This window comes from Gymnogyps californianus, chromosome 16 (genome assembly GCF_018139145.2).
Source record: "Gymnogyps californianus isolate 813 chromosome 16, ASM1813914v2, whole genome shotgun sequence".
Lineage (NCBI taxonomy): Eukaryota > Metazoa > Chordata > Aves > Accipitriformes > Cathartidae > Gymnogyps > Gymnogyps californianus.
This window is the reverse complement of record NC_059486.1, coordinates 7,503,705-7,525,425: the sequence shown is the minus strand read 5'-3', so window position 1 is coordinate 7,525,425 and position 21,721 is coordinate 7,503,705. Positions and strand designations below refer to the sequence as shown.

The following is a 21,721-nucleotide window of genomic DNA, read 5'->3' as shown; positions in this document are numbered from 1 at the left end:
AGTTGTCATGTTCCTCTTCTTTCACAAAAGGCCTTCCCTGAACCCCTTTTGCAGCAGCATCTCGGGGGGAAGCCAGTCAAGCAAAGTGTGGGGTTTTTTTTTCCCTTCCAAACGTCTAATTTTAACGCAAACGCGCTTCTCTAACGCCAGAGCCTGTGCCCGCCTTCTAAAAAGGCCTCTCTCCGCTTCGCAGCGGCTCCAGAAGCCGGAGCTCCTGGCGCAGGACGATCGGTCTCTCCGGGAGGGAAGCGGCCGCCTCCCCTCAGGTCTGCGCGCAGGGCGGGCGTCGTGCTCGCCCCCGCGACGCGGCGGCCCGCGCGGCGATCCTCGCGCCCCACCCCCACCCCACCGCCCTCACGGGGCTCTGCCGCCCTCACCGACCCGACGTCGCCGCCCTCCACTCAGGCGCTGCTCGGCCACCTCACAGGGGTCCTGGCTCGGCGGAGAGGCCCTTTGCCGTACAGCATGGCAGCGCTGTGGCGGAGGCGGGAGTGTCTCCTGCGAGTGTCGGGGCTGTGCCGTACAGTACGAGCCCTCTCAGGTACGGGGTGCCCGCTGGGCTCGGGCCTGGCAGAGGCCGCGCCTCCGCCTTTCCTCGCGGGAAACGGGCTGCCCTCTCCTCCTGACGCCGAAAGCACCTGGGGAGGGTCCCCCGAGCCCATCCCAGCACCCGCACGGCGGGAGAGGCCCGCGGACTTGAGCGACCGCTGTGGGGACCGGAGACCGCCGCCCTCCCCGGAGGCGCCACTCTCTTCCCTCAGCAGCCGAGGCGGGGAGGGTGGCGGGCTGCCTCCATCCGTAACGGCTTTCGGAGCCACCCCCGCCCCGGTGCCTCTCTCGGAGCCTGTCCCTCGGCCCCTGTGTTGCTGTGGGAGTCCCGGGCCGCAGGTGTCTGTGAAGTGGGCAAGGCCTTCTGCGCCCTTGTAGTGGGGCTTTCTGGAGAGGTACTGGGGCAGCCCTAGAGGCAGCCAAACCTTTCCTCTAGGCTTAAGTCCAACAACCGGGGGTATCAGCCTTCCCAGTCCAACTGCCCGCTCTGAAATGCCAAGGAAAGTCCCCCAACTCTATGGTGGCACAGCTGGTGTTAGGATGCTGCGGGCCTCGGCTGTCCTCCCTGAACTGCTGACAGCTCTCTGAAAGCAGGGGTTGTCCTGAAGCCCTTGCTAAGAAATGAGTTATTGCTCACCTGGGGGCTTCTCCTGCCACTTCAAAATGGCTCTGGGAGACTGGGCTGATCTGTGGGGAGGCTGAGGTAGCAGAAGGGGCCAGCTTCCCTCTGACCACCCCACCACACCCCTGCAAGGCCTACATTGCAGCTGAAGCTTTGCGAGTCCGATAAGGTGACCCCACTGAAAAATATCTGTGTAGAACTTGCTGCTGTAATGCAGCGACAGAAGACCTATACTGGATCCCAGTTGCAACTGTCTAATCATGCACACAGAGCTTCTTGGGACATTGTGTAGAAATCTAATCTATTTCCTCACTTCTTTTGAATTGCTTTATTTTCTGTATTTCATTCACAAAACTAGACTAGATAGTTTAACAATTTTTGGAGAATGCTTTGGGACACTGAAAAAACACAGTGCTCTGGTAAAGAAAACCCAAATCAGCAATAATCAATCATAAAAAACTGTACTTTTTGATATTTACTTTCTTACATACCTCTTCCATCTTCCTTGCCTGTTTCTTTTCCTTCTTTTTTCACATCCTCTTCACAGGAAGGAATGAGTATGATCTTCTGGTGATTGGTGGAGGGTCTGGAGGCCTTGCTTGCGCAAAAGAAGGTTTGTATGTATAAATAACTAAAACAAGTTTTGTTTTAGCTTAAGTGGTGTTTATGGAAACTGAGAAGTGTTACTGATAATGCTAAAGCTTTTTAAGAAACATAGTATACTTCAGTCCCTGCACATTAATCATTAACTCAGCTCCATACAGTTAATCTGCAAATTAATTCACACCCTCAGGTGGGGTGATCTTGTTTGGCTTTCCTATTAACCTTTTAAAAGATATTTTGTCTTTTGTCATGGGAAAATCTAATAAGCTTTTATTTCATTGTTGTTGTAAAATATTCTGAGCGCCTCCATAGATACTGTACTTTTTTAATTATACTGTTTCTTATTTATGTGTTAAAACAACAGTCCCTTCAGACTGTCTCCAAGAACTGTTTAACTGCTGTGGAGAACCTTGCCCTTTGTAACGCAATGTAATGTGCTCAACAACCCACAAGGTTCTTAAACGTTTCATTTGGGGTCAAATTGCATTTTTAGGATCGGTGGAAGCTGGAGGCTCCAGTCGGGGTTATTAAGTGCCTTCTGGAGAATCTGCTGACTGCATAGGCAGCCTGGGTCCCTAGTCTGGCATCTTGAGTTAGACAGTAAAAATGACCAGCTATTGTCTCCTGTACTCTTTATCTGTACTTGTGCTACTAAAAATGTTTAGGTTTGTGTGTTTCTCCCTCATCTAAATACCTTGTCTTGCTTTTTGTTTAAAGCTGCTCAGTTTGGAAGGAAAGTGGCCGTTTTGGATTATGTAGAACCTTCTCCACAAGGTATGGAAGAGAAATACTAGGATAATGTTTGGACGTGTGTATAAAATAGTTGCCTAGCTGAGCAGATTGCTCCAGGCAGCTAAGTGGCCAAAGCCACACTGCCTGCTTTGCTTGTAGTAAAAGTCCTTAAGCCCAGCTTGCTGTACTGCTCATTCCCTCCAATGATGTCCCAGCTCTGCCTGCTTCCCCTGCACATTAAGGTTGTTAGCAGTGTTTGATGCTACCATTTGTAGTTGACTTTGGACTTAAATATGAGAGAATATTGTCTCTGTCAAAATGTCATTTACAGTTTCTAAAAATTATGAATCACGTCATGTTGAGGCTCTTCATTACAATATGTAAAATAAGATCTGCAAATGCAAATAAGCAAATGTGAATGTGTAGTAACTGGATCTTCAGAGCTCTGAGAAACATCTTGAGATGGTTTGAATTTTAGAGGAAAAATATATAGAGATGTTTTTTGTCAAAACAAATGAACATAAGCAGAGTTAGAAACTGATCTGTAGGAGATAGTAAACCGTGTGTTGTTTCAGAACTTTTTAACTAATTGCATGAACAACCTAATTCTCTAAGTAACTCAATTGCATTAATTTACACTAACCTGATGCATTTACTTTTTTTTTTCTCTTTCTTTCTTTCTTTTTTTTTTTTCCCAAGGAACCAAATGGGGACTTGGTGGAACTTGTGTGAATGTTGGCTGCATTCCTAAAAAGCTTATGCATCAAGCAGCCCTTTTAGGGAGTGCCCTTAAAGATGCCCAACACTATGGCTGGAATATAGCCCAACCTGTTCATCATACCTGGTAAAGATTATTGCCCATATCCACTCCTGTGTGCTGCAAATGTGTAGCAACTTTTCGCAGTTGGTGTTTATTTAGGGACAGTTAGGAAAGTGAATTTTGCATGAAGCTTTTTAGACTGCTCCTTGTTTAAAACACAAAACTGTATTTACTGGATTATCAGGGCAGATATTATGTTGATTTGGACTTGATAATTTACTTTTATAACAAAAAGTACTGTAGAACATTCCTAATTTCTAGCAATTGCCTGTATCTTTGAGTTGCATAATCTGAATTTGTAATGTGATGACTTCATGTTCAGTTTCTTGTTTTGTGATAGGTCTGTGATGGCAGAAGCTGTTCAGAATTATGTGAAATCCTTGAACTGGGGACACAGGGTACAACTACAAGACAAGTAAATAAGACTTTGAAGTTCATTTTTCTTCCCATAGTCAAGGAGCTCTTCTTCTCCTTCTAGAATTGCTGAATTGCCTTTGGAGTTTCTCGTTAGAGCTAGTATTTTGAGTTTGTAAGTCCTTTCTGCTCAGGACTGTAAGTGCCCTTGCCAATATAAGTGATTTCCGCCCCCCCCCGCCCCTTCCTTTTCTTTTCTAGAAAATAGTAGTTGAAAGTGACCATCCATGAAAGCTGTGTAACAGTGTAGTGATCAGGGAATGCTCTCTTTAATCTGGAGAGGTTTGGCATTAATATGAAGTAGTCAGGGTTTCTCAACATAAGGTCAAGCTTGGCCACCAAAATTTATGTGCCATACAAGCCCACAGATAACACTATACTAGAGCAGCTGATTTTTTTGCTTTCAGTGCAGAAATGGTTCCAAGTTTTTCAGCATGCAGTTCCTTTTATAGAGAAATTATATTAATAGATAATTTAACAGGTACTAGTCTTGTGACTCCTGCTGAGTCACTTTTGTATGCTCTCAATGAGCATTGTATTAGTAGCGTTATAGATAGCAATAGTAATGTTATGGCTAGGGGGAAATGTATCATTTGAAGAGATCAATAACCTGATCCCAAAGCATGTTACAAGGTTAGATACTCTGCTGTATAGAGGAGTTAACTGTGACATAAGAATTAAGTGACTTAAACTCTGTGACAGAGCTGCAAACAATCCTATGAAATGAGATGCTTTCTTCCTTTTACTTTTCTATGCCTGTTTACTATCCTTTTTAGCACTTCAGATACGGAAAAAGTAGCTGATTGTATTTCATTCCTATTCTTCGTTAAGTGTGCATTTATGTTGCTGTTTTCTTCTAAACAGGAAGGTGAAATATTTCAACATGAAAGGGAGTTTTTCTGATCCGTATACAATCCGTGGTTTAACAAAAGCAGGTAAAGAGGTGAGCTGCTGTGCTGATTTCTGCAGTATCATTCACTTCAAACATTTCAGGTCTTCATGTGTTGGTTTTCAGGTCAACTGGGAGCTAGATTGTACTTTTGCAAATTGCTTTAGGTATTCGGTATTGTTTTGATGAGGGAGATTTGCATTTTCCACCTAGAGAAGAGGTTTATGAACTTGACTGTTGCCTACTGAGTCCCTAGCCTCTAACCTGTAAGTTAGATGCCATTACTTTTTCTCTGCAGATTGAAATGCTGAGACAAAAGATTTTTTTTTTTTTTCTTGGTCAGAGTCATACTGCTTTGACAGATGCTTACAGAGATGTAAAGAGGACCAACATCTCCTTATTGCTCTGAGCATTAGATCAGTCTGAGATGTTTTCCTCCTTCAGATAAGTTGTAAGGGTGATTAGCTTTCTAATACAAAATTGTGGGGGGAGGCAATTATACTGAATGCACAGCTTCAAGCAACTGGGTCATGTAACAGAATGGTGGCCACTTCTGCATATTTCACAAGAGACTGAACATGCATTTTTAACATTTTTGAGGGTAATTATATAATGTTACTGGTTAATATCAGCTTGAGAGAATAAAAGTTTTTTGGGGTAGTTGCCTAGCATTTTCTAAAAACGTGCCACTTTTGAGGTGGCTTAACTCTAGGCCTTAGAGACAGAATTCACTTGCTGAGATCTCTGTGTGTTTTGCCCTAAGCAAAAATTGATTTTAAAAAGCTGCTGTTCGTGTACAACTGTTGCTTCCAAGTAGTCATCAGAATCTTGTCCAGTATAGGAACAATTGCAAACTTAATATTAAAACAAAAACTGATAGAGAATGTGTAGGAGAAACTCCTGCCATGTATTAGTTTATTTTATCTCCATCCTTTTTTTTAATGCATTGCTGATTATTATGTCATATAAATAGCAGATGGTAGTGCCAGCTTTCTCATTTATCACTCATTTATACATAGATAAAATCTAAAGATAGATAAAAGCATTTCAAATGCTTGATTTTGATTTTGTATGTTTGTTTGTAGACTATTGTTACTGCAGAAAATATTGTCATTGCTACTGGAGGAAGACCAAAATATCCTATGCACGTAAGTTACACTTGTGTCCTGGTTTCGGCTGGAATAGAGTGAATTTTCTTCTTAGTAACTGGTACAGTGCTGTGTTTTGGATTTAGTGTGAGAATAATGTTGATAACACACTGATGTTTTAGCTGTTGGTAAGTAGCGCTTATCTTAAGTTAAGGATTTTTCAGTTTCCCATGCTCTGCCAGCAAGCAGGTGTACAAGAAGCTGGAGGCAGCATAGCCGGGACAGCTGACCTGAACTAGCCAAAGGGGTATTCCATACCATAGAATGTCATGGCCAGTATATAAACAGAGGGGAGTTGGCTGGGAGGCGCAGATCGCTGCTGGGGCATTGGTCAGCGGGTGGTGAGCAATTGCATTGTGCATCACTGGGTTTTTTTCTTTTTTTTTTTCTTTTCCCCTCTTCTTTTTTTTTTGTTATATTCTTTTTCATTACTATTATTATTATTGTTATTATATTTCATTATTATTATTGTTAGTATTATATTTTACTTTAGTTATTAAACCGTTCTTATCTCAACCCACGAGTTTTACCTGCTTTCCTGATTCTCCCCATCCCACTGGGAGCAGGGGGGACAGGGAGTGATGGAGTGGCTGCGTGGTGCTTAGCTGCTGGCTGGGGTTAAACCACGACAACTTGCCATCTAACAACTCCAATGGCTTTACTGGTTTTGTTGCAGATAATAACGTACGTTTGGAGGATAAAGCATGTACATATAAAGTAACACGAGAGATTTTTGTACTTGTGTCATGTGAAAAATTATCTTCTATATAAAGCACAGGCTTTTCAGAAAAACATTTCTATAGAAAACAATTTGCATCAATTTAGTATGTTGATGTTGCTTAGAGCTGTAGAATAATTCAGGTTGGAAGGGATCTCTAGAGGGCATCTAGTTCAACCTGCTCAAGGAGGTTGGGGTCAGCTATTGAGTCAGCTGTGAGGTCAGATCATGTTGCTCAGGGCTTTTTGCAGTCAGGTTTTGAAAATCTCCAAAGGCGAAGACTAGATAGCATATCTGGGCAACCCCAGATATATTCCCCTTGGTCTACTGACTATACTTCAGCTAATACAGCCCAAGTTGCTATTAGCTTTTTTTGCTGCCAGGACTTGCATTGTAGATTCAAGATCTTACCTGTGTGACCGTAGATTGCAGGTGCACTGGAGTATGGAATCACAAGTGATGATCTATTCTGGTTAAAAGAATCTCCTGGAAAAACGTAAGTTACCTTACCATGGCTTTAACAGATGCTGGCATTCATACTTTTTCTTTATGGCAAGGTGAAAAATGCTCAAAATTACCTTTTATACACCAGTTTTTCTGTCATTCTGTTTTCCTTCTGAGAATGTGTTTTGCTATTCGTCAACATCACACTACCAACCTTCATTAGTAACTAATAGATTTTCCTCCCTCTACCTCTTACAAAATTCCCCTCTAAAATCAAATTAAATATGAATTTTCACCATCTTAGGTTAAGGTGACTTGTTTGCTGTAGCAATTATACATGGAAGTCACAAGAGGGCAGCATGAACTTAAACGAAGGTTGTACTGTCCCTCTTTGCTAGGGTTGTATGTGAAGTTGCTCTTCAATTAGGAAAGAAACGCCAACATAATTTTATGTTCTCTTAAGTGGTGGCAGTTCTGATAACAAAAGAAAATATGATGATACAATTGGGTTACTTTTGCCTCTTATGCTTTGGGAGCTATTGTTTAACTGAAATACTAAAAAATTGTTTTTAATGGAAATACTGAAATGCCGTAGGCTTTGTTTTTTACAGCACATAGCACAGTAAGATTCTGAGTCAACATTGCACTACAGAACAATTTCCTGATGCAAATAATTGTGATAGGAAATGAACATTTGCTAGCATGAAAGTCAGATAATACTATTTTTTCTTTTCTCTATTGAGCAATTCTAGAAAAAGCAAAGTATATATAAGAAAAAGAGACTTGAAACTATCATACTGGTGTTTTGAAAGAAAACAGAGCTGCCATACATGGCTGTGACTTTCTAATATAAAAACCGCACTGTGTTAAGCTAAACATCAAATAGATAAACAAGGGTCCTTGGTACAGTTTGAAAAGGAAAGTAAATTTGCTGTTGTTTGTAGTATATCAGTCACCTCTTGAATTTTGAGAGCATGATTTATGCGAGGAAATTGGTTTTAAAAAAAAAAAAAAACACACACCAAAACCCCCCACAAAAACTAAACATAAGATTTATCCCTGTAAGATGTTTCTGTGAAAATGTGGCTTTTGTCCAGTTGCTGCTAATGCAAGTTGTAACAGTGTAATGTGGGAGTCTAGTGTTTATATGTTGCATTCCTGAGATTTAGTCAAAATAAGCCTGCAGGGGCTACAGTAGCATTTCTGTGCTTTATCAGGCTGTGTCCTACCAAATGAAGGAGGGAGTTGTTAAAGGTTTGTTTCTGTCGGATTTGTTTCTATTCTAAATATTCCCAAGGTTCAGTTTAACACCTTTTGTTTTTAGTCTGAGCTGTGTTGTACTTATTCTTTCTTTTCTCCCTCTCCAAATGTACATATCTCAGCTACAAATTACATGCCTGGGGGTTATAGAACTGTCAGTCCTGCAGTTATTCATATTAAAAAAAAAAAAAAAAAAAGGCAAACCGTTAACCAACTTAAAAGTCCCTTAGATATACAAACATTGTGAAGAAATTCTTGCTACTGAGATGAAGGGTTTTGGCAGAGTGAATTAGAAAAGATGCCTTGAAATATGTTCAGAATGAGTGAGAGATTGAGCAGGTGTGAACGAGGTTAGGTTCTGCTTTCTTAACTTTTCTATTAGACACTGACAATGCCCAGGAACCCTCTACTTTGTAGAAGAAATTGTGAATAATGTGGTGCTGATACTATGAATGAGTGCCAGCTGGCATCTATTTTTCATCTAATCAAAAAGAAGAGCAAACATATGCCCAAATTACAGATATTCTCATTCTATTCCCTGTGAATCTCCAGTAGATATTTATGGGCAGCATGTGGCTTTTTGTGGCACTTCCCAGGAGCCACATGCTAAAAGAGGGGGTGATCATCTATTCACAGATTAATCAGATGCCCTAATGCTGGAAAAACTTATTCCCACTATGTTAAATTGTTTGCCAAACATAAAACCCAGACTAGCAGATTTTAATCTCTTTAGCTCAACCTGTTCTCTGTACACCTTCAGAAGTTGTATGTTTTTGTTATAGGATAGATAGATGTTATCTAGGGTCTTTTGTGAGAAAACATGTGTTGTACTGACTCTGCAATCCCTGGGGTTTACAGAGCAGCAGCCCCCATGTCTGCACTTTTCAGAAGTGTAAAAGCATCTCTGTTAGAACTCGGAGATGGTGCAGATTGGTTTAGGGTAAGGTATAGGCCACAAGACAGTGTTTCACCTACTATTTTTGCTCTGCTCTCTTAGCATAGGATAGACTGTGTATGAAGAGCTTTCCACGTATTAGACTTGTTTCTCTGTTGCAGTATTGTGCAAGAATAACTTTCCTAGGGATAGGTGGCTAGTCAGTGGCAGGGCCAAAAAGAGAAGCTAAATTTGTTGTCTGCAGAGCTCCATCGTGCCTCTAACATTTGTTTTTAGTTGCCATACATGTTCACATATAAAATAGTTTAATTTTCTAAGGTTCTTGATGTCCTTCTATGAAGCTCATTTCTGTCTTTGTAAGTGTGTATACCAGTAGTTTTCCTGGTAACAAGGTGGAGGGAGAATCATTGCTTTGTAAATTTTGGTTAAAATTCATGAATGATACCTCCTTATAAAGAGACTGCAATGCATGCACCACTTTGTGTTAGCCTTCAGTTTGTGTGTGTTTTTCCATGGATTTAAGGGTTTATGTTTATTTTGTGAAGCACCGTACTAGCGTATGCTACTTCAGCCAGGAATCAAGCAAAATGTGGAATAAAAACAGTGTAGGATGTGTAGGCCACAGGTTGATATTTCAAATGTGTTCCTTCCTGTGATCTGACTATGAATTTTCACCTCTTCGGAGCATGTTTTGTCAAAATAGTTTTGTTTTGTTGCTCAGAGTTTTTGAATTAATGGAGGCACAGCTGCTGAGGGAAAAGGTCTTTACTTAATGGATTATTTCCATGCAACTTTTCTCTCTGCTGGCATTGTCATTTGTGTTGCTAAAACTTGTCTTCCTCAAAACAGTCAAACAAGGTTGGATATGGGTAAAAGAATATGATAAGGTTCTGTGACTTATGCTTATAATGCTTATGCTTCCTTGCTTATCCTCCTAACTTTAAATAAACTATTTAAACTCTGAGATTATTTGAGTTTGTATTTGGAGTTTTTAAAGTAAATTTCTAAATTCAAGTAAATTTTAAATTTCTAGCTTTCCAAAACACAATTAGCAAACTACTTCTTCCGTACCCAGAAATCCAAAGTTATTTTTTTAACTTTTGAATATGGCAGTATGAGAGAGACCTGCTTTAAAAAAAATGCCCAAAAGAAACAGAAAAAATGTGGCAAATATTCAGGTGAGTTCCGAGTGTTGTGGTTTTGTGTTGCTGTTTTTTGATGAAAAGTTCTTTATAAAGCATGGGGATGAAAGTTTTTTATAGAGCATGTATTTCCATAGATGAAAATCGTAGTCAGAAAGAGCCTAACATTCTACACTGTTCTCATAGTAACTAGAAATTTTGATGCCTAATGATGCTTTTTTCCTAATTCAAAAACTTAACAAAAGACTTTGTTGTAAGTGGAAATATTATGTGGAATGCATCTCCAAACTGTGAGATTTTAACAAGTCTGCATAACACATGAACAGCAAAGGAATGCGAGTGCAGCGTGTCCAGCAGCTGAGTGTCAGTGACTGGCCGGTTGGACCTACTTTTGCCTCCAGAACAGTGACTGAGCATTCTGTCTTTTGTGTACCCAGCAGACATAGGGAACTGAGGATATGGTCAGAAGAGAGAGGACTGCTGCAGCATATAGGGCATCTGGGGACAGGCATGGAAACTGCTATGCTGGAGAGCTGATGCACCTCATAAATTAAAAGTGTTGATGGACAATTTTAGTGATATTCTTGGTTGAAAGGGTGTGAAATATGGGGAGAGATAGGAGCTGGAGTTTTGTTTAAGATCTAAAAGATCTAGATTTGGTAAATACTAGTCTAGGTAAATCTATTAAATGGATTTTCTAGAACTGTGTACACAAACTTTTGAAGACAGGAAGGGCAAATATTTGGCGTTTGGAAAAATAAGATGATTAAAAAGCAGATGGTTATAAATCAAAATGAAATTTTGCAATTAATAAGATCTTATATTGGGAACTGTAATCTACTTGATAGGAAGATGATGAATTTCAAACGTGCTTAACTTCTGATTGTGTTGTTTTCTTAAAAATAATTAAAAATATATATTTAGTAATTAAGATACCTATAGAAATTTTGAGACATACTTGAGTTCTGACAAGACTGCTGCATGTCTGTATGTTGAGCCCACATGTTACAGCATTGTCTTTGTTGGAGTTGACAAGCCACGCTCTTTCTTCCCATCTAACGACATCAGATCCACTCCTCAAACGTGTAATTCTGTAACTATACATACTTCAGAAAATAATTTTTGGTTGTGCAGAAATATACACAAGCTCATTCCACTACTTTATTATTTTTTTCTTTTTATGTAACAGATTGGTTGTTGGAGCCAGCTGTATCCTTTGAAAAGGCTGTGATGACTTATGATTATAAGCAGCATAGCTGTCTTTCCTATGAAAGCTCAGGTTTTGGAATTCCTTTGCTCATGCCCTGTAGTTGAGTTGGTAAGAGAATAGTAATAGTTTTCTATGCAGTAGCATCATGGGAATTAAGGTCAGCTGAGGATAAATTCTCAGGATCTTAAAAACAATGTTATCTGAGGAAAATATTCTAAGGCTTTGGAGTTTTATTCTATGCAACAAAAGCAAGCTAAAGATGTTGTCTATATGAGGAGAACTTGATATATCTAGGTAAAAAGTCCACTTGTATGCTACCCTTTTATATTGCATTTATATGAAATTATTGTTTATATTTCCTTAACTGATGCTTCACCAGATGTTTCACTTGAGTGTGCTGGTTTTCTAACGGGCATTGGATTGGACACTACAGTCATGATGAGAAGCATCCCACTTCGTGGGTTTGATCAGGTGAGTACGGAATATCTTACGTCTCCTTATACATCAAATATATTAAAAATTATATTTGATTATTTTTGTCTCCTAAAGAAAAAGTGGTGTTGGCTTCTCTAAACATTTCCTAGTACGTGCTTTCTGAAGAGAAACTAAATAAATATTAGCTTTTGTTTTCCTGTCATATCTCTTGATAGTGTACTCAGAAAAGTAAATCTTTTTTTTTCCTCCTGCTTAATTGAAAACAAGCTTGAAAAGGTTGGGAAGCAGGGGAAGGATTTATGCCACTGCTAAAAACATTAGACAATCTCTTTAAAATAATCTTGAATTTCTAAGAGTTACAGATAATGATTTTTAAAATAAATTATTGGACTTAACATGAAGTAGTTCAATATGGAGTTCATTACGATGAATATAAATAAATCACTAAGCTGAAAGTTTGTAATGACAATAGGAATTGGAAATCTTGACCTTACCGCTTTCAAAACAGTGGCGGTTATAACTAGGTAAAAAAAAAAAAAAAAAAATAGTGATTTCAGTGGAACTTTCAACTCTAAGCTGAAGAAAATTAAAAGCAAAAACTTTCAGATAGGGAAATTCAAAGAGAAAAAACTGTGTTTCAAAATCGGGAAAGATTTTGAGGAGCTTTATTTAAAAGTATAAGTGGTTGTGATTGTGCTGACAAAGCAGAAAACAGTTTTGGCCAGAAAACCATTCCTGTGTAAAGAGAATAAAAGCAATTAGAAATAACAATGAGAAAAGGCAACAACAATAAAAAGGTTTTATATAGGATTTGTGTAAAAAGTATAACTGCTTAAAGAAGCGATAGAAGATAGTATAGCAGGTTTAAGTTAAACACAAGTTACTGGATCCAGTAAAGGTATTACTGGGATGTGAGTTTGTAGCCTCTGTTCTACAGGTTAGATGATCTCTTTGATGGCCTGATAGTCCTTTTGGTCCCTAGATCTGTAGGGAGAGTATGTTAAAGGTGATTGTGAATCTTCTGTCCCTGCAAGATTTGATGCTGACACTACTTTGAAGGAAAAGTTTCTGTAGTGTTCTTAAAACAGTGAGAGAGTTCTGGGTTTTCACTCACATGTGCAGTGAACTTTTTCTTTGACGTTTCCAACAAATTTTTTCTCAGGCAAATAACTTTGGAAAACGTCAGCCTCAAGAATGAAGACTGTGTCATGTTAATCACTTGAAAATAGTGTTTTCAGAATGGGAATGAATGCACATTAGCTTAATTATTCCTGGTATCATGAATTAGGATTTTTTTTTTAATGCTTAATTGCAATAGTGCAAAATATTTACAGGCCAAAGTTGATGAAAGAGTGATAGAACTATGGGCTTGTTTTTAAGAACTTCTTTGCACATACAGCATGTAGGAAAATTATTTTAATGTGTAACAGCACAGTTTTTGAGGAGGGAGTATTGCTGTTAGAAGCAGCAGTGACAAGTACCACTGCAGATAGTGACAGCTCCTGGTTGCGTGCCAGCCACTCCCACTTTGAAGTGGCTTCCTTAAGACTAGTGGTATGTGTACCAGAGTTTGCAAAACATTGTATAAGAATGTGTCTTGGGATTTGCACTCATCATTGAAGAAATCTACACCTGTAACAGCATGAGATCTGAGCAAGCAGGGAATAGTGTTCAGAGTGTGTGTGTGGCACTTCATAAAACACTTACAGTAGGGCTTTCTCTGAGAACTTGATCCTTTGTAGGCAGGAAGAGCACAATGGACATTTCAAAGTTAAGAAAGTATTAATAGAGATAAAATAATTATGTTCCCTCTGTAGCCACGTTGAGTCTGATGGAAACTGGTTAGTGAGCTATCAGGTTTCTGAAGAGATATAACCCTGCTGTTGCCTTCATATTAGTTAATATCAACTTCGAAAATAAAGTATTGTAAGCTGAGAGTTTGCATGTAGTTGTTCTGTGTGAGTGGTTTTGTGATAATGTCCTTTAAGTAGTAAAGTGCAACCTGAATTACTGCAGTCAAGAGCAATGACATCTTTGGATAAACCTGTCAATGTGACACTTTACTACTTGAATGTGGTGTGGCATTATTTCAAACAGGCTCTTAGGACAAAAGCATTATTTCCTTTTTGTAGTAGAACTTTAGGACAAAAGCATTATTTCCTTTTTGTAGTAGAATTTTCCAGGAAACCTTAGTGATTCATAGTCATTGTAGAGAAATGACAGGTGTCATGGCAAAGGGAAATATTTTTCTTCCTTTGCTTTATGAAAGTATTTAATTCTCATCAAGCTGCCAGAAAATGGTAATTATGGTAATGTTAAATTGAATATGCTCTAGATGCTACTTTTGTATAAGCAACAAATTATTTAAAAGCAACTGTTTTATTCATATACTATTTTACTTTTTTGAAAATAATTTGAATATTCAGATGTAGATGCCTCTTGGAATGCAGTTGCAGGTCATAGTGGCTCAATAAATTATCATGTGTTGACAATGCATTGTAACTAAGTGACAAAGAATATTTGAAATGCACACAGTATTTACTGGATTTTCATGAAGACAGCTGAAGGAGGGTTTTACATTAAAAAGGTCATATACCTAAGAATAAACAAAATTTTTTTCCCCTACTCAACAGCAAATGGCATCTTTAGTAACTGAGCACATGGAGTCTTACGGCACAAAATTTTTAAAGAGGTGTTTCCCAACCAAAGTTGAAAAATTGGAGAGCAACAGATTGCAAGTCACCTGGAAAAATACTGACCTGGGCACAGAAGAAACCGATTCCTTTGACACAGTGATGTGGGCAGTAGGTAAACTTGATTATTTTAACATTTATTTGCAATGCTTTCCATTCTGAAAATGAAGTCCCCTCATCATGTTGTATGGGGCCAAACAGCCCCCCCCCCCTTTTTAATATTAAATATTTATTGACCTAAACATTGATAGTTTTTTAATTCTTTTCTTGCATGCCTAACTTGTTCACTTACAGTCTGAAAACACATGAAAGTTACAGTGAATGGAAGAAATCCGTGGCAACTACTTTTGCATGAGCTGCAATAAATGGGAGACCATTTAGTCTTCCTCACATTTACTAGAGGGTGAGAGCATGAATTCCAGCAACCTCTGTGGTGCAGGTAGTGTTCTCTAGTCCATACTGGTGACTTATTCATTAAGCTATTCACTACAAGTTCCTATTTATCCTGTTCAAGAGGCTACCATTTCTTCTAGGAATTTTTCTAAACTGTGCTGCTTAAGCTTGTTACTGCAACCATCATCCAATTTGGAGAAATAGAAGTAATTGTCCCTAAAAATCCGAGCTCATTGCAGGGATCTTTAGAGCTTTAGAGCTCTTTTTAAATCTGGTTTAGAGCTTTTTTAAATCTGGTTAGGAACTTTCATGTATCTCAGACCCCTCGGAACTGACGTATGATGCCTAAGTCAGACTAAATCAGTTTAAAAGAATTTTGTGACAAATGGCTATGAGCATAATTGCCAGAAATGGGAATTAAATTTGGTTTTTGCCTCCTTTGAGTCAAATGCTACTTCTTGTAAGGCTTAACACACTAAATGATGTATGGTAAAAGTCTCCAGCCCACAGGAACAAAAATACTCTTTCTGTGCTGCCTCCCTAAGCTGCTCGTTTGTTGCTGTTATGAGTTGGCCCTCAGTTCCTATATAGGTTCAGATGGACTGCAAGCCCACCAGAATAGGAGAAGTCTTGTCTTCTGTGCTTATAAAGCTTTGTGAATATCTGGAATTCTAGATAAATAATGGATGGCTAAAGGTAGTGGTGATATTTGGGAAGTGGATGATATCTGGCGAACAAAGTAAATAGGCCTAAACTTACTGCCCAAGAAATCTGTTTTGATGCAGAAGAACGATCAGTTTTACTAGCAGCTTTAGCAATTCCTTTAAATTCTTCATTTTTATGCTATTCTTTTTATCTGACACTACTGTTTTAGAGTAGTGGGGAAGCGTTACTCTTTCGTTTGTTGATAACAGATAAAGTTAAATTCTTGTGGTCGTACAATAGATCCATTACAGGAAACAGGGACAGATCATTTACAGCATTTTGTATTTTGCCCAGTGGACTAAATCTGTTGTCCTGTTGTTCCTTTCCCCTGGTTCAGTCAGCTTTATATCTTCCTATACCCCAAACAGAGAGCAGGTTGTGTGTTGTGACAAACATTTTCTTTCGCTTACTGTGATTACTGTTCTCTTAGAAGTGCAATGGGCTTCTATAAATTGTGGAAACAGCCTATAATAATGGATTATGCTCACCAGAACCAATCAAAGACACTAGTGCTTGCCAAGAGCAAAAAAAGTCATGCTATCTGGAGACGTGACAATCCTGAAAACTGTAGAATAGTAGTCATGAGGTGAGATGAACATGTTTCCAAAAAATGGGTTTCTAAATGCCGTATTTGATTTTTCTCAAGCTTTCTGGTAAAAGTACACTGAGGTGGAGTCACACCTGTGAAATGTCAAGTCAATGTGTTTACTTTTGTCAAAGATGGAAAAAAGAGCTATTAAATTTAAATAATAAGAAAAAAATCTTGGTTTAGTGTTAATTATAATGGAATAAGGTTGCATGATATACTATTGCAACTCAGTTGTAATGTGACTCCACTCACTATTTTGATACAGAGGAACTACATGTATTATAATTTTTGTCATAGATTTGAGTTACAATCCATATTTAGAAACTGCAAAATGAATAGTTTGAGAGTTTGGGGGTTTTGTGTTGACTTTTTTTTTTTTTAGTGTTCAAATTGGCACTCCACCCTTAAGGATTAAACACATTAACAGTTAAAGCTGGTTAATTGATGTGCAGTCGATATGATTCATTGTTTTGCTCTGTATCAACACACCCACACCAGGTGTCTCAGATAATAGGCTGGGAAACTTGGTAGTGTTGAGGATTTCCTGTCTGCAGATGTGCCAGTTACAATACTGATTGAAGAAAGTCAGTTTGTAGAGTTAGTTAAAAAGCAGCCGCTATTGTTAACTAATTGTAGCCTGAATTATGGTAGATATTTCCTTAATTTTTGTAAGCGCATTGTGGAATTTTAGTAGGATTTTATGAATAATGTTAAAAATATTTACTGACAATGGGACATAGTTTGAGTTTGGTAAGCCACAGTATTATCTCTTAATGTAGGCCCTTTGAAAAAAAATTTACATTGTGTTTCTATGAAGAGTTTTTTTATCTTTTAGAATGTGTAATTTTCTGCTTGTATGGATAAGCCAATAAAAGCAGGCACAATGCTCTCTTTGCTTTTCTAGCAGCTTTTTTGAACCAGTCAATATTTGAGGCAAAAGAAATATCTCATTTTGATACCTTTTAATGTAATTTAAAGGTTTCAATCCAAGGCTTTTGTAGGTAACTGTTATGGGCCTGTGTTACCTTGCTGAGTGACTATACTATTATATTCCAGATTAGTGAAACAGCTCTTTCTTGACCTTTATTTGATTCTGCCTGACTAGTGCTGTAATGTCCTTCTGTCTTTTACTAGTGCTCTGTCTTCTGCTTTTGTATATTATGTATGTATATTTATATATGCTTTTAATATTATATAATATTATATAATATTATATACTATTATATAGTATTCCCCCTGCCCTTAAGGACACAAAAAAAATTTGTGTTTCGTGCCTAATAGACCTGAGCTACAAAGCAATGGTAAGTGTGTGCATGTACAGATTGAACATAGGGTCTTCATCCAAAGAAAAGGGTAGAGATTGACACCTTTATAGACAGATGCAACAGCTGAGCTGCAGGGCAAAATTGCAGATCAGGCTTTGTAGAGTGGGTTTGTTTCAGCTATTGGAGGACTGAAACCTGTGGATTGCATGCTGCAGTTGCAACACAGCTAATATAGAAAAGGAATTGGCGATTTCCATTTGAACTTGCAATAGATGGCAAAAGATTACTGCTGTAACTGCAATTTGATTATTCACAAAGTCCTTAGAAAAGATACTGAGTTACTACATATTTAATGGGATCTTACTGTGTAGAGGAGCAACACTGAATTGATGATTAAACTAAGCAGGTGTTTACCAAATATCCTAGAATTAGTTTGACAGAGAAAGTGAGGTAGTGTTCTAGTAAATTGTTAACAGAAAGAGCAATGACCAGTAGCAGATTTTAAGTTTAGCTTTACAAAAAGAGTTTTCTGTCTGACAAGAACAGTTCAACAACCATTCTCAAGTTCCTTTGCATTCATAAGCTTAGAGGAAAGCCACTGTGTCTTTGAAATAATATAATCTTTGCTATAAAAAGGAATTATAACTTTAGCTCAATGTAAAGCTGAACAGGTATCAGGTGTTGCACATGATGTGCTATCAAGCATATTGTCCTTTGTGTCAGACTGGATGCTTGGCAGATTTAATTTGTAGTGCAGTAAAATAAGATCCTCGCTGTTCAGTATCAAGAAAGGGTTAAGTACATAACTTTTTTTTTTTTTAAATAATAGTTTTCTTCAAGTCTTACAACCAAATCAGTTTGGATTAACTAAGAAAACAGAAATTTTGTTTGGAGATTTTCTTTGAAAAGTCCCATATGGTAAATATTGCTGTGATCTCCTGTGAGCATATCTCTCCCAGCCCCTATAGAAAAGGGGATGGGCTTTAGATTCATCTTTGCAAGCAAAATCTTGCCATCCAGTTTTTAACCTTTGAACTATTCAGTGAAAAATAATGCACCTTGGTTGATCTTAGACAACTGTTAGTGTTAATGTGGTTTGCTGAGGCTCTGGGTCTCTGTTCTGAACTTCCTGTGTCTCTTTCTCATTAATTTTAATTCATCACTGTCTTGGTAAGATGTGGCTTCTGCAGTCCTAATGAAAATTGTCATTCCCATTACATCAGCCAGTGCTTTTAGGTTTTTTCCCAATATCTAGTTTTAATGACATTCAGTCAGACTTTATTCAACAGGGCTATTTTTAATGTGCTCGTAATTTGTTTGCATTGAAAGAGGCCTGGATGGTACTTTTTCCTTCTTTTGTTTAACCCACCCATAAACTTTGAGTGTAACTCTTATTTTACGCTACTTATTTTACCAGCTTGTAACTACAAAAATGACTTCTTCATGTTGAGGAAAAGTTAGATGCTAGGCTATGCCTCTAATCTGCGTGTGAGAGAATGTTTTGGATTCAGAACTATAAGGTGCTATTGGAGTTGATAGGTGATGGCTAGCCTTCACCTGAATGGTGGTATAAATAAATGGTGGAAAATGCTCCAAAGTAATTTCATGAAACCAGTATAATTACTGTGACATTTTCTACCGAATACAAGTTCTATTCACCCGTAAGTGTCTAGGACATTGAAGCCAATGACCTCACTTGGGAACGGTGGTTGGGTACTGGTTATTGAGACTGCAGAGCCATCCTTTAAGGATGTACAAAACCTTTGGTTAAAGCAAGCTTAGTGTGGGAAAATGAATGTAAAGGTGAACTGTAGCTTTCGTCTCAGAAAATGTTTCCAGCCCACTTCACCTTGTACAGGACCTTGAGAACAAAAAAAATAGAATTGTTAGAAGTCTGTCCCATGCTGTAAGGTTTTCATTTGGTTGCATGTCACCTGGAGGTGCATTTTTTGTTGTTGTTGTTGTTGTTGTTTGGGTTGGACCAAAGCGACATGTCTCCAGACACAAGTAACTTCAGATGTACAGTGCATGGTGATGTCCAGGTGTTTACTGATTGCACCATGGCTGCCACAAGCTTTCTGCTGAGATGACTCCTCTGTGTAGTAAGTATTGCTACTCAATGCTACAAGAGATAGTACAGCTTAGCAGACTTGGCAAAGAACCAGTTACTGCCCTAGCACTGACTAAGGGTCAGATTTTTTTCAAATTGTGGCAGGCATGCTGAAAGTTTATCAGTAATGAATGAAACGTTCAAAAACATCCTTCTAAAATTGGTGCACGCTGCTGTCAATGTGGTAAGGGTTCTGAACTTTTTTTTACCTTAGTTAATTTTACTGTAGTCAATATTTTCTTGTAATCTGAGCATTAGTTACACTGAATTGGTCTTTATTAGTCATTATCAGCTGGCTATGTTTTAGTGAACACCTTGTGGGTTTTGAGGAAGGATTTGAAGGAGGAAAGGCTAGTGGTCTTGAAACTAAGTTGGGGAGTGTGTCAGGCACCCAGAACAAGATGAGAGAGAGTGCCAAGACTGGGAACACAGATGAGATTTTGATTAAAGTCAAACTGAGGTCGGATTGGGTAAAGTTATGAAGTGATGTGTCAAAATGCCAATGTATAGGGAAGAAGTGGAGAAGACTATTGGGCTTAAGTTTTATGCCAGAAGAACCATCCTGTCACTCTGCAGTATCCTCACAGTGGCCACCTGCAATATCATGCCTGATAATAAAATGCTTGGTTGGCTCTAGTTTGGATTTTTCAAATGCTGGGGGGCAAACAAACATTCCAGCTTCTGTGATTAAGAAACTGCAGAAGACCCATTATAAAATTCTGCTGTCAGCTGCACCTTTATCACCCTGGGAAATCTTACTGTATGCAAGAGTATGCTGTCACTCATTTACTGCTGCTACTTACTTGACTATGCCTATTCCTGTGGTTTCTTCTCAGTTTAGCTGCTTCAGTCTCCACTGTTGAACGTCCTGCACCTGAAGGTCACAGCACCCTGATATTGCCTTTACCTTATTCTGTGTGCAAGTGTGATTACCAGAGCCCCTCAGCAGATGATGGGACAGCAATGCCACATCACAATATAACCAGGCTAGCACATATCCAAGATGGGTGCTTTAACCACTTTCTTGTCACTCTCTGTAGCTAAGCTGGCTGGCAGAACCCTTAGGAAGCCATGTTGTTAGATTTTACAAAAACAGATCAAAAAGCTGTTTTTTCTGTTAAAGTTAAAAGTGAGTGGGGGCAGGCCCTGAAAGCAGGGATCTGTGTGGTTTTCACAGCTATATGATTATTGTATGGGTCTATTAAAGATGAGATTATGATGTGGTATTAAAAGTGGAGGAGGTAGGTAACCTTTTTAAGGGTCAGATTTGAATTGGCACCTTTCTTCTGGATGTCTGGCATAATATCTTGCTGTTTTGAATAAAAGCTGAATCTAGCCTTGTGTCTTATACAATCATACACTCCTTGTTCTGTGGCAGTTTCAGGGCAGTGGACATCTTCAAACTAAAAGCACATGTGCTGGCTGGGGGGGGGCCATCTCTGTGTTGCATGCCTCGTAGGATTTAGTATAGTTTTGTATTGCCCTCTGGGTCTTAGAAATAAGCTGTAAACTCATGCTTTCTTGAAGCTGTAAATGTAAAAAACTTAGGAGTTATGGGTATGAAACAAATGTCCTTCTGATCCAATACTACTGAAAAATGGTGAGAACTGATTCTATAATACAAGTAAGTGAATGTTGAGAAATATCAGAATTTCCTGAATTTGACATTAAAACTTACCAAGACACATTGGATAATCATGAACCTAAGCTACTGAATTTGAGGTGAAGCAAGATCAGTAAGTGTAATTCTGGCTTATGGAGGTGAGCCAGCATGGGGCTAAAGGCCAATAAAGCTTCAATTCAGTTTTTTAAAGTTTTGTTTTTGCTTTCAGAAATAATATTTAGGCAGTAAAGTTGAGAGAGAAATTTCACTATGAGCAGCAACACGTTTTTTGTAACTCTTAGCTATTAATACCAAGCTGTACACATGTTAAAATAGACTGGAATTGAAAGGTTAAGTGTTATCCTGCAGATTTGATAAACTCAGCTGTTGTTGTCACAGGTCTTTAAATGACTCTATTGACAGTTTTTCTTTTTTTCCTCTTTCAGTGCCTGCCATTGCGTGCTAAGCTTTCTCTTGGCTCT

The 21,721-nt window shown here is 38.6% G+C and overlaps 1 protein-coding gene across 2 annotated transcripts in view; it reads left to right on the top strand.

The window, feature by feature from the left end:
- Positions 1 to 416: 416 nt before the first annotated feature.
- Positions 417 to 21,721, top strand: part of TXNRD2 (thioredoxin reductase 2) — a 37,807-nt gene continuing 16,502 nt past the window's right edge. For both annotated transcript variants that reach the window (XM_050906389.1, XM_050906388.1), the window contains exons 1-11: positions 417 to 541; positions 1,719 to 1,784; positions 2,492 to 2,548; positions 3,206 to 3,350; positions 3,667 to 3,741; positions 4,605 to 4,683; positions 5,715 to 5,777; positions 6,921 to 6,991; positions 11,426 to 11,445; positions 11,826 to 11,917; positions 14,515 to 14,689. In XM_050906389.1, the coding sequence (XP_050762346.1) occupies positions 466 to 541; positions 1,719 to 1,784; positions 2,492 to 2,548; positions 3,206 to 3,350; positions 3,667 to 3,741; positions 4,605 to 4,683; positions 5,715 to 5,777; positions 6,921 to 6,991; positions 11,426 to 11,445; positions 11,826 to 11,917; positions 14,515 to 14,689 (919 nt within the window). In that variant the 5' untranslated portion in view covers positions 417 to 465. The remainder of the gene's footprint in view (positions 542 to 1,718; positions 1,785 to 2,491; positions 2,549 to 3,205; positions 3,351 to 3,666; positions 3,742 to 4,604; positions 4,684 to 5,714; positions 5,778 to 6,920; positions 6,992 to 11,425; positions 11,446 to 11,825; positions 11,918 to 14,514; positions 14,690 to 21,721) is intronic.